Source organism: Gossypium raimondii, chromosome 5 (genome assembly GCF_025698545.1).
Source record: "Gossypium raimondii isolate GPD5lz chromosome 5, ASM2569854v1, whole genome shotgun sequence".
In the NCBI taxonomy this organism is placed as follows: Eukaryota; Viridiplantae; Streptophyta; class Magnoliopsida; order Malvales; family Malvaceae; genus Gossypium; species Gossypium raimondii.
This window is the reverse complement of record NC_068569.1, coordinates 36,668,179-36,679,564: the sequence shown is the minus strand read 5'-3', so window position 1 is coordinate 36,679,564 and position 11,386 is coordinate 36,668,179. Positions and strand designations below refer to the sequence as shown.

The 11,386-nt window shown below is 33.0% G+C and overlaps 1 protein-coding gene across 1 annotated transcript; it reads left to right on the top strand.

Annotated features, from left to right (window-relative positions):
• The first annotated feature begins 1,165 nt into the window (after nt 1-1,165).
• LOC105765992 (uncharacterized) lies at nt 1,166-5,451 on the top strand. The gene is made up of 7 exons (XM_012585285.2): nt 1,166-1,743; nt 2,160-2,312; nt 2,503-2,603; nt 3,145-3,298; nt 4,311-4,458; nt 4,663-4,790; nt 5,103-5,451. The coding sequence occupies exons 2-6, from the start codon at nt 2,257-2,259 to the stop codon at nt 4,768-4,770; spliced, it is 567 nt and encodes a 188-aa protein (XP_012440739.1). The 5' UTR covers nt 1,166-1,743; nt 2,160-2,256; the 3' UTR covers nt 4,771-4,790; nt 5,103-5,451.
• Nucleotides 5,452-11,386: the final 5,935 nt, after the last annotated feature.

The window sequence follows — 11,386 nt, the reverse complement described above, 5'->3', positions numbered from 1 at the left end:
TAGGGGTTAGAGATTAAAAGTTAGGGATTAATTTAGGGTTTATAGATTCGATGTTAGGTTAGGATGTAGGGTTTAGATTAATTAATGTGTTTTAATTTATATTAAATAAGGTTTATGGGTTAAGGTTTAAATTAATTAGTATTTTTTAATTTATATATTAAATAAGGTTTAGGGGTTAGGGGTTAGATGTTAGAGGTTAAGAGTTAGTGATTTAGGGTTTAGAGATTGGGGGTTGGGTTAAGGTTTAGATTAATTAGTATTTTTTAATTTATATATCAATTAAGTTCTTATATAATTGTAAAATAGGGGTTAGGGGTTTAGAGTTTCTGTTTTATGATTTAGGGTTTAGGAGATAAGGGTTAGGGGTTTAGAGTCTATATTTTACGATTTAGGGTTTAAGATTAATTGGTGTTTTTAATTTATATATTTAAATATTAGATTTAAAAATAATGATAAATAAATAAATAAAAGTAAAATAATAGTAATTATATTTTAGTTAGTATTAATAGTAATTATATTGATAAATAAATAAATAAATAAAAGCAAAATAATAGTAATTATATTTTAGTTAGAAAAAAATATCTAATAAAATGGAGATTAGATTGGAAAATAATAATTTAAAATCATGATTAACGTTTCAATCTTTAATAGAAATTTGATATTTGAGAGAGTGATTGCTTACATTGGATAATTTTAACTTAATAATTAATTACAGTTATTTTATTATTTGTTTTCTTATTAAAATATAAAATATTTATTTTGAGAGTACTTAGTTTTTTTATTTTATAAAAATCAATTTATAAATAATAATCATAATAATAAATGTTTTATAAAATTACTTAACTAATAATTTTTAGCTGATAAAATAAAAAAATTTTAACAAAACAAAATGACGTCGTTTTATTTAGAATGAAATAATTTTTTGTGGCGTTTTTAAAAAACGCCGCAAAAGATTAACAATAGCGGCGTTTTTTTTAAAAACGCCACAAAAAATATTCCACAAAAGATTATTTTTTTCGGATGGTACAAAAGATAAACAATAGCGGCGTTTTTATGAAAAACGCCGCAAAAACTAATTAAAATCCCGCTCAATTCCGAAAAAATTATTTTGGTTACCCGCTCATTACTCCTCTTCTTCTCATCTCCGTGCGCCCCCCAAATACATAAAAACGCCGCAAAAACTAATTAAAATCCCGCTCAATTCCGAAAAAATTATTTTGGTTACCCGCTCATTACTCCTCTTCTTCTCATCTCCGTGCGCCCCCCAAATAAAAGATTGTACTTAATTCTTTTTACCTTTTTATCTCAAAATTTGCCCCCAACTTTCCCATTTCCAGCAACACCAAGTCAATACACCTACGCCAATCACCCTTCTTTTTCCTTTTCATTTCACTGCACTGAATTCACTCACCATCGCTACTCCTTTTCTCTCAATCTGTTAGGGTTTCTTTTAATTTTAGGCTTTCAAGGGAATGTATAGTTTCCTTTTAATTTTACTGGTGATTTCTATGGCGACGGAAACCCTAGATGGCAAGAAACCGGAGGAAGAGGAGGTGAAAGAGAAGACTGAAACTTCCCATTGAATAAGAAATCAGTAGAAGGAAAAAGAAATCAGATCCTTCTGAATAAGAAGAAGAAAAATCAGTACTTTCTTTCCATTGAAGAACAAGAAGTGAAAGAGGATATCAAGGGAAAATGTCAAGAGAAAAACTAAGAAGAGCCGCACTTCCTCCTGTTCAATAGGTGTTCTTTTTTATTTCTATTGCTTTCAGTATCTTTTTTTTTTGAGATTATTTTCAGTGAAAGAAAAAAAATTTGGAAATAACCCATCATTTTTTTTCGTGGAAAACTAGAAAAGAAAAAACAAATTAAATGACAAGCCTATAGCTATATGCCATTCAGACAATCTAAAACGAACTGCTGAAATCTCTTCTGCAAATTATCCTGCTCGAGAGTATGGTTGGTTTTTATCTAAGTTATATTTCTACATTTTCTGTAATTGTTCTAGGTGATAGTGGGTATGTTTTATTTTATTTTATTTTTGCAGTCTTGATTTGTTTGCAAACCATAATATATTTTGTAGTTTTATTTTAATGCAAGAGTAGAAAAATGCAGTTTTCTATGATTATTAATATGATCTTTTGTCATATGTTCTTCAGAACAAGATATTACACAGCCGGATTGAAGCTATACATATTCAGTTTGCTGAGAAAGACCGTGGTTCTGCACTTGCTGAAAGTTCTACTCCAGATTCACATGGTGATTCTGGTTTGCAGAATGTCATCAATTACCTCCGACGGACAAAACAAATAGTATGTTCCATTTGGTAGATTATTTCTCCTTTTGTCTTTCTCATGCTGCCTGTACTCTCTGATGTTTTGTGATTTTCTATAGGCAGAAACAGAGATATCTTTATTGAATCAACTAGCTTCTTCCATTGTTATATATGTTTTACTTTGTTGCTAATTCATCTTACTCAGACCATTCTAATACCTCTATCAGCTGTAAAAAAACTGGGAAAGGAAAGAGACCTGGAAAGGGAGGGAATCGCTTCTGGAAAAGCATTGGGTTAGGCTTTAAGACACCCAGAGAGGCCATTGAAGGTTTGCTTTACTTTGCTCTTCCTTATCATTACTATTTTGCTTGCATATTGTTAATTGATTTGGCAATTAGAATACATGTTTCTTAGCCATGCTTCCTTGTGTTCATCACTGAATATGTGTAATGGTAATTACTTGTTCTCTGCTATATTTTTTTATTGTTAAACTAGATAGTCTAACTATGTTGTTCTTTTTGGAGATTTCGGGACAACATTCATCACCATTTTACTGTGTTTTCTGCTTGGAACTGTTTTAGGGCATTGATATAGTAAGTTTATTGCACTTCATGTTAGATGCTTTCTCTTGGGGTTTTATTTGACCGATATGATTACACTGTGGAGGCCATGTTTTTGGCTAACATGTTTCTTAGATCTTACCTTTACTCAAACAGTTCATGTCATAGAACCATGGGGCATCCATAATTTTTTTGGATGTCTAGCCCTTTGTTGATTCATTTTCATTGTACTATTTCATGTCTGCTTCACCCTCACCCTTTCTACAATTGCATTTGTTGACACTTACATTGGATTTCAATGTTGTCCAGGAACATATATTGATAAGAAAAGCCCATTTACTGGCACTGTTTCTATTAGAGGCCGTATTCTTACCGGTACTTACCATAGTGCAAAAATGGTAAGGACCATTATCGTCCGAAGGAACTACCTTCACTGCATCAAGAAATACCAAAGGCAAAAATGGTAAGGACCATTTTCAATGTGGAATTAAAGCTTTGCCTGTGGTCTCTCATTATTGCAGTTTAGGGTATCCCTTCGCTTTCCAAATAGATTTTCATAGATGCTGGATTTGAGCTAAAGCTATGCATATACATTGCTATAATTTCAAATTTTTAAGTGTGTTTCGGTAAAAAAAAAAAATTAAATTGTTTAGCATTTTAAACTGCATTGTGATTGTTCATTTATGTTTGCATGCATCTATGTGCCTTGCCCCATCTTTCTTCTTTATAGAATATTATAAATCTATAGATATATTGATTGTTAGTTTTATTTTATAGATATAGGCCGACTTATTATATAGAATATTAGATATATAAAAGGTTTCTGTATATACATAGAGCCTTTATCAGTTAATCCTTTTCATATTTATTCTATATATATATCTCATTGCGTCTTATTCAAGGCATGTATTTATTTATTTATTTTTGCTCCAATTTAAACGTGCTTAATTTTTAAAGTGGAATGATTAAAATATAATTTTATATAAAATTTAAAGACTGTTGGTATAATTTACCTAAATTATATATGTATATAATTATTTATTTTACAGTTCACACAAAAATATATATATTGTATATTAGATTTTGACACGCTCATAATATAGGTGAAAACAATTATACAATAAATGTATAAAATTTTGATTAAAAAAAGATTCTGATGTGGTATTTTCTTGGTTATAGGTTGCTAATTAACTTCTTGTTATGTGTGGTTACTAATTAAATAAATGAGTTTAATCACATTTAATCAATGAACCAAGCTTGAATATAGGTGAGCTTTGCTTGAACATAGGTGAGAATGTTTGATTTACTGTTAAATTTCTTAGACTATTGTTCTGAGCTAAAGTGCACTCATGGATTGGCCAGTATTCATATAATATGCCCAATGTGAGGTTTAGACATACCTAACCATCCTTCTCTAACATTTTGAGAGAATAATTGAACATGTATTTGTCTTTGTCTTTGTTGTTTGTTGCTAGGAATATCCAGTTCTTTGGCCTTGATTCTCAGCAGAAGGTTACATCGTCCTATGTTGTGGTCATTGGTCTTGGAGGTGTTGGAAGTCATGCTGCATCTATGCTTTTGAGATCAGGAGTTGGCAAGCTCCTATTGGTGGGCTTTGACCAGGTATCTTATATGTTTCATCAATGATTAATCCAGTGCTAACTTATTTAGCTTGGTATATGGCATGTATAATGTTTGCATCAGAATAATTTTGTTTGTCTGCATGTATTTGCTTGCGGAATTTATGTTGTTGTTAATGGTTTTTATTTTAAACTTAAGTTGTGTCTGCCAATATACTCTTAAATCATGATCCTTCTATTTCTTTAGGTTGCTGAGAAGACTGCTTTTCTGCGGCCTATAGAACTTAAACTTGTTCCTGTGCCTTGGAAGGTAGTGCATTTAGAAACAAGTTTCTTGATACGGATGAACTTATGAGCTACTGTAGCTGGTTTGCGGTAAGAAATGACTCCTATTTCTATTTTATGGTACCTGGAATGGTTTAATACTTCACCGTCTCTAATATTTCTATTGCCCTTGGATCTTATGTTGTGGGTGTTAGTACCTTACCAATCTCATTAATGTCTTGTTTTATTCTTCCTGAAATTCGAAGAATCAGTTATTTAAGTGTTTTCATTCAGTTTACATGTTTACCTCTGTTTCTTTGAGTTTCATATTTAACTAATCCATCTTAATTGGTGGTAAATTCACGTTTTAGGCACTAATCAATTTTAATCAAATTATCTAACTGTAATTTGTACTGCTTGCAGACTTTCAGCAGCATGATCCCAAAATGGCTGCGGAAAACCAAAATTGTCAAGCAAATTAGCCAAATGCTGGTGAATCACCTTGGACTAAATTTGACCAAAGATGATCTACAAAATGTGGTTGATTTAATGGAGCCATATGGTCAGATAAGCAATGGAATAGAATATCTAAATCCTCCCCTTGATGTCAGTAACTAACTTGCTTGTCATTTTAAATATGCAAGTCAATTGCTATTAATAATTTTCTGTTGGATTCTTTTTGGACTGGAAAATAATTTCTGGGGATAGTCTAAGAATCTTAAACTTTATAGAAAGCCAATAAAGTGCTTGCTGGACGAAATGTGGTGATTAATTGAATTGCAAGGTCATACATGCTGTTAATTTTTTAAGAGCTGCTAAATGAGTATGACATAGTGCTCATAAATGTTCTAAGAAGGATGTCTTTAGATGAATGGAATTGTTTGATAGCTTGAGGTTATAAATCTTTGTATTGATTTTTCTCAACAATCTGAAGCCTGTCATACTTAGCAAATTTTTCTGTGAGAATGGGTGTTTAAGAACTGTGAATTATCTTGAAATATATGCGGTTGTGATGGTTGATATATTATTAAGCATGCAATATATATCACTGTCGTGACAGGTTTTTATAGGAAATATTTGAAATCGGTACGAATTTATATCCCTGTTACATGGAAATATATATTTAGCTTTAAAGTTAAAATTTTAATAGAAATTTTAATTTAATTAATATTTTTATCCTTAAAAACAAAACAAAACATAATATAATAATTATCATACAAATAAATATTATTTAATTAAAATATTTTTTTGAAAGTCATGTTTTTAGCGGCGTTTGTTAAAAAGCGTCGCTAAAAGTCATCTTTATTGTGGTGTTTGTTGTATAAGTGTCGCTAAAGGTTGTGGCCTTTAACGGCGTTTTACTTTAGCGGCGTTTTTTAGAAATGCGACGCTAAAGGTCAAGGTTTTTAGCGGCGTTTGTGGGAAAAGTGCCGCTAAAGGTCATGGTCTTTAGCGGCGTTCGTGGGAAAAGCGCCGCTAAAAATCATGGTCTTTAGCGGTGATTGTGGGATAAGCGCCGCTAAAGGTCATGGTCTTTAGCGGCGTTTGTGGTAAAAGCGCCGCTAAAGGTCATGACCTTTAGCGGCGTTTTAAGAAACAAGCGCCGCTAAAGTTAGCGACGTTGTCATTAGCGGTGTTTTTTGCGGCGCTTCTCAAAGCGCCGCAAATTCTTTTAGCGACGCAAAAAAACGCCGCTAAAGGCCTAAAAAAGCGCCGCTAAAAGCCTGTTTTGGTGTAGTCTCTTATTTTTCCTTACTTCTTAATAGATTTGAGATTTTGATTTTGATTGTGAACATGTGAAGTTGGATAAGTGACGATTTTAGAATTCATTGTTTTCATAAAATTTCCAAGACGTTTTGAACCCTTAGAAACTCTTAATTGATGATATTACTAAGCAGATCATTATATGTTTAAAAACTCTTATTTTTTTTTTATTTAAAGGTTTTGGACAAACTAAGTAAGCTTTGATGGTGACATTTTTATAAAGGAAGGAGAATTGTAATGCTCCAAACATTTCAATATCAGATTTTACATCGAACCGAGATAAGTTTGATGAAAATTTTTGAATAATTTATAATGTATTATTTGTATAGTAGTAGTAAAATAAATTATTTCAAAAATTTTGGATGAAAGGATAAAATTTATATTTCAATGCGTATTAAGTTAACGAAGAATTAAACATATTGCTCCGATGATCACTATGACCTTCGTATCTGGTCAAACTTTCTGATCGGATTTGAGGTGTTAACATATAGGGGTTAAAAGAAAAAACCACCCTTGGGATTTCATTCTCCCGTATCTGGTAATGAAGGCTCTTGTTCTCTTCATTGAGTTTTGCATAAAGAAATGTTGAGGGATTGATATCTAGATTCGTATGCAAAGAGGTAATGAGATTTAAAATAAAATAAAATTGTTAACAAATATTACACGCACTCTCCCCATTCGTGGTCCATCCCCCTTCACCATTCGTGATACCCTCTATCCTATTGAAGCTACGGCATCTCTCTAACATTTAATGGGGTAACAAAAGTGTCGAATTCCAACGTCATTTCTGGTTCTTCTACGCTTGTTTTTCTTAGGTTTTTTCTATAATAATCCCAGTTGCAAGGATCGGAAACTTTAATGGTGGACTCTGCATGGCAAGAGAGGTAACCCATGAAATGAGTAAAGCTAGAGATTAATAAAAAAAAAAAGGATGGTTTTGAGCTGATCATAGCAACCACCATTAAACTTGAAAATAAAGGTATTAAGCTAACCCTTTTAAATATGAATAAAGAAATGGGTATTGGGGAAGACGAAAGGGGTTGGCTTTGGCTGGCTATCCAAAGTGTTTTAAAGTGAGTATTGATTTTACAGCTTTAGAGATGTGAAAACAATCAAAGCTTCTGGAAACTTTTATTACATTTTTTTTAATAGAACATTATTTATATATGTACAAGGAAAGTTCGGTACTTCTATGTGTAGCTTGATTATGTATATAATTTTTTTAATTATCTAGCATTTACTGAACGAGTGACTCCAGATATTAATGTCAGAGTAACGTATTTGAAGAACATGTTCTGTGCCTCTAGTGTAAGTTTGAGTTAGCTTCATTGTTCTTTGTGGAGCCGGTCTATCTAAAAAATTCAAACTGGTTCCCTAACTACTTTGGCAGGGAAATCAGAATCATATAAGGTTTATGATATTTTCTTTGTCCAATTTACTTTTTTTGGACTCTTAACTGGTTCTCCCTCTGACTATGATAACCAAACCTTCATTTCTTTTTCTTGCTTTGGATGATAGATCAAAACCTTCCAAGGATTTCCTTGGTAACTCTCACATTTTTTTTTATTTCATCTTCTCTATAATATTGATAGCAAATTAAATTTATGCTTTTAATGTATTTATTTTTGGCTAATTTTCGAACAAAATGCTATTAAACTTGTGTTTTTCTTATCAGGGATGAAATTGGAGTGCCGAAATTCAAAATCAAACAAAATGGGCTAAATTGGAACGAAAAGCAAAGAGGAGGGTCAAATTGAAGAATTGAAGAATTAGTGGTTGAATGGTTAAAATCAGATTTTTAAAATTGTCAAAATTCTATAAATAATTTAAATTTAATTTTTAATTTTGATTTTTAGTTGATATTTTTTAGGAGAAATCTTGCTAAATTTAGTATGAGGAATGTGTATAAATACTTAGTGTTGATGGCCTTTGAGGGACACACTTGAATACGCATTTGGTAGGGGAATAAAATAATTCATTTCTTTTCTCCATTTCTGCATTAGTGAAGTTTTAGCCTTCTATAATTCTTTTTTCCATTTCAACACTTTGACTAAATTGCTTCCCTAGTCCCTTTCCCCTTTCCACTTACCACTATTTCCATTAAAAATCATTTTCATACGCCAACTAGCATGATTAATTTCGTGCTTAATTAAATCCTTTTCAGCTTTGGCCCGCTTATCTCTTTGACAATACAATCGTGAGATATGAACTCACACTAAAAAGTTTTCAACACGATATTCGTTATCTCTCCGGTATATGGGATAATACAAATTCGTCCCTTAAAGTCATTTCAGTTTCAATTCAAAAGTTGGACTTGTTTGGTGTACAGTTGGGAAGTCGAGTCGGCCGTGCTGTATTCGAATTACCGCAAACAAATTAGCGTGTTCAGGTGGAAAAAGCCAGTTGGCTTCCGTCAAGGGAGATAATGATCAGATTTAAATGACCCACGCGATTGAGGCCGTTGATTCGAGTTAGGTTCTTCAAAACGTAAGGCTGCCGGGGTCTTGAATTGCAAACGCGTGTTTCGCAGTTAGATAATTGGTAAGGGTTGGTTTGTAGTCATCCTGGAGTCAACCACGAAAGAAAGAATTGGCGGTTGAAACGTTCTTGATCTCTATAACCAACTTATCACTTGGAAGGGAGAATCCATTTTTCAAGGATCGATTCAAGTTCGGAGTGTACCGAGGCTGAAGCTAAGATTAAATATATTCAATTTACCGATTTAATTTAATTCACTGAATTTCATTTTACAAATATAATTCTGTTTTTATTTTTATTTTTTATATATATTTTTTATTTTGTTCTCTCTATCAACTAAATTCCCCCTTTTTGTTCATTTATAGTACAGCTTTGCACATTCAATTCGAGGGCACGACAGCTGCCTAGACTTAGAAATTTGGTCACCAAAAATAGGAAAATTTGGAATCACAATCCCTGTGGGATGACCTTACTACTTTATACTACTATTTAGTATTATTTTGTCGTAGGAATTTATATTTGGCGGTTTTAAAAACCATCAAATTTTAGCACCGTTGACGAAGATTGGAAATATTTATTCTAATTTTTGTTTGTTTTCCTTATGACCAGGTCAGAACCAGGAACCTTATAGTTTGAACTGGAAATTAAGAAATTAGCTCAAACGCTATGGAAAGAAGTTATTCGACACAGAAAACAATAGCAAGTGAGAGAGGACGAAAACGAAACACTATCTTACACAGAGCAATAGACGATACACTTAGGGAACCTGAAGAAATGGTGAATCAAACCATTCGACAATTTGTTGCAGCACCGGACAAGGAACATCCGCTGTGCATAACTTATCTGACGGGAGTAACACCATTTGAATTAAAATTGGGCTTAATTCATTTATTACCCACTTTCTTCAGTTTGAAAAACGAGAACCCCCACACTCATCTTAAAGAATTTCACATGGTTTGCACAAGCATGAAACCTCAGGGAGTGACCGAAGATTATATTAAACTTCGTGCTTTTCCTTTCTCGTTAGTCGACTCTGCTAAAGAATGGCTATTTTATTTACCTCCTGGTTCAGTTAATCCATGGTCTGATATGTCTCGTTTATTTCTTTACAGATTTTTTCCAGCAGCTCGAGTAGTTGAATTAAGAAGAGACATTGTAGGAATTCAACAAAAGGAGACTGAATCGCTCTATGATTACTAGAAGCAGTAAAAAAAGTTGTGTACAAGTTGTCCACAACATGGCCAGACTGAACAATCTCTTATGTATTATTTCTATGAAGGGTTACTCCCAATGGAAATGAAGATGATAGATGTTGTTAGTGGATGAGCACTAGAAAATATGACGCCTCAAAGGGCAAGAGAGTTAATTTTGATGATGGCTGTAAATTCCCAACAATTTCGACCAACTACAGAACCTACGAGAAGGGTTCATGAGTTAACTACTCCATCCTTAGTGGATAAAATTGACGAGCTGACTAATGTAGTTAAAATATTAATTGTAGGAAAAATGAACCTAGCTCTATTATGTGGAATTTGTGTTATGCCTAGTCATCCAATCGGCTCGTGTCTGATTTTACATGAGGACACAAAAGCATAAGTAGATGCCGTTGGGAACTTCCTAGGGCCACCTCAAAGGCATTATATTCCAAATTTGAACACTTACAATGCAGGGTGGAGGGATCACCCAAATCTGAGCTATGGATTGAACCCTCGATTCAATCAACCGTATCAACCAAGACAACCTCTGTCTCAATAGTATCTACCCCCAAAGTCATCTCTTGAAACCATAGTAGAGAGGTTAGCTGTTAGCACCTAAAAGTTCCACCAAAAGGCTAAAGCGCACTTCCAAGAAATAGATCAACAAATAAGTAAGCTTGTGCTTACAGTTAGTCATTTGGAGTTCCAAGGGAAATTGCCATCTTAAACTTAATCGAACCCATGATAAAATGTAAGTGCTATGACCTTAAAAAGTGGAATGATTTTGGAATTAGTACCTAACACGAGTCATGACAACGACACTAAAAGGGAAGAAAAAAATAAACCAGTAGCTCCCACAGAGTCAATACTGCTGAAAGCATTCGTGGTACCACCCACATTCCTTGGAAGGCTCGCCCAATGTAAAAGGGAGCGAGAAGAGAAAGAGATTCTAGAGACATTTCAAAAGGTACAAAATTAATATCCCCTTGCTCGATGCCATCAAATAGGTTTAACGCTATGCGAAATTCTTAAAAGAATTGTGCACTAGCAAGAAAAAACTCCAAGTTAATGAGTGGTAAATGTAGAAGAAAACATTTTTGCGGTTTTACAAAAGAAAATTCTGCCTAAGTGTAAGGACCAATGTATTTTTTCTGTATCTTGCAAAATAGGTAATGTTGGCATTAAAAAGATCATGTGTGATTTAGGTGCATCTATTAACGTATCTATTTATAAATTGCTAAACACGATGGGTCCTTTGAAAGAAAATGC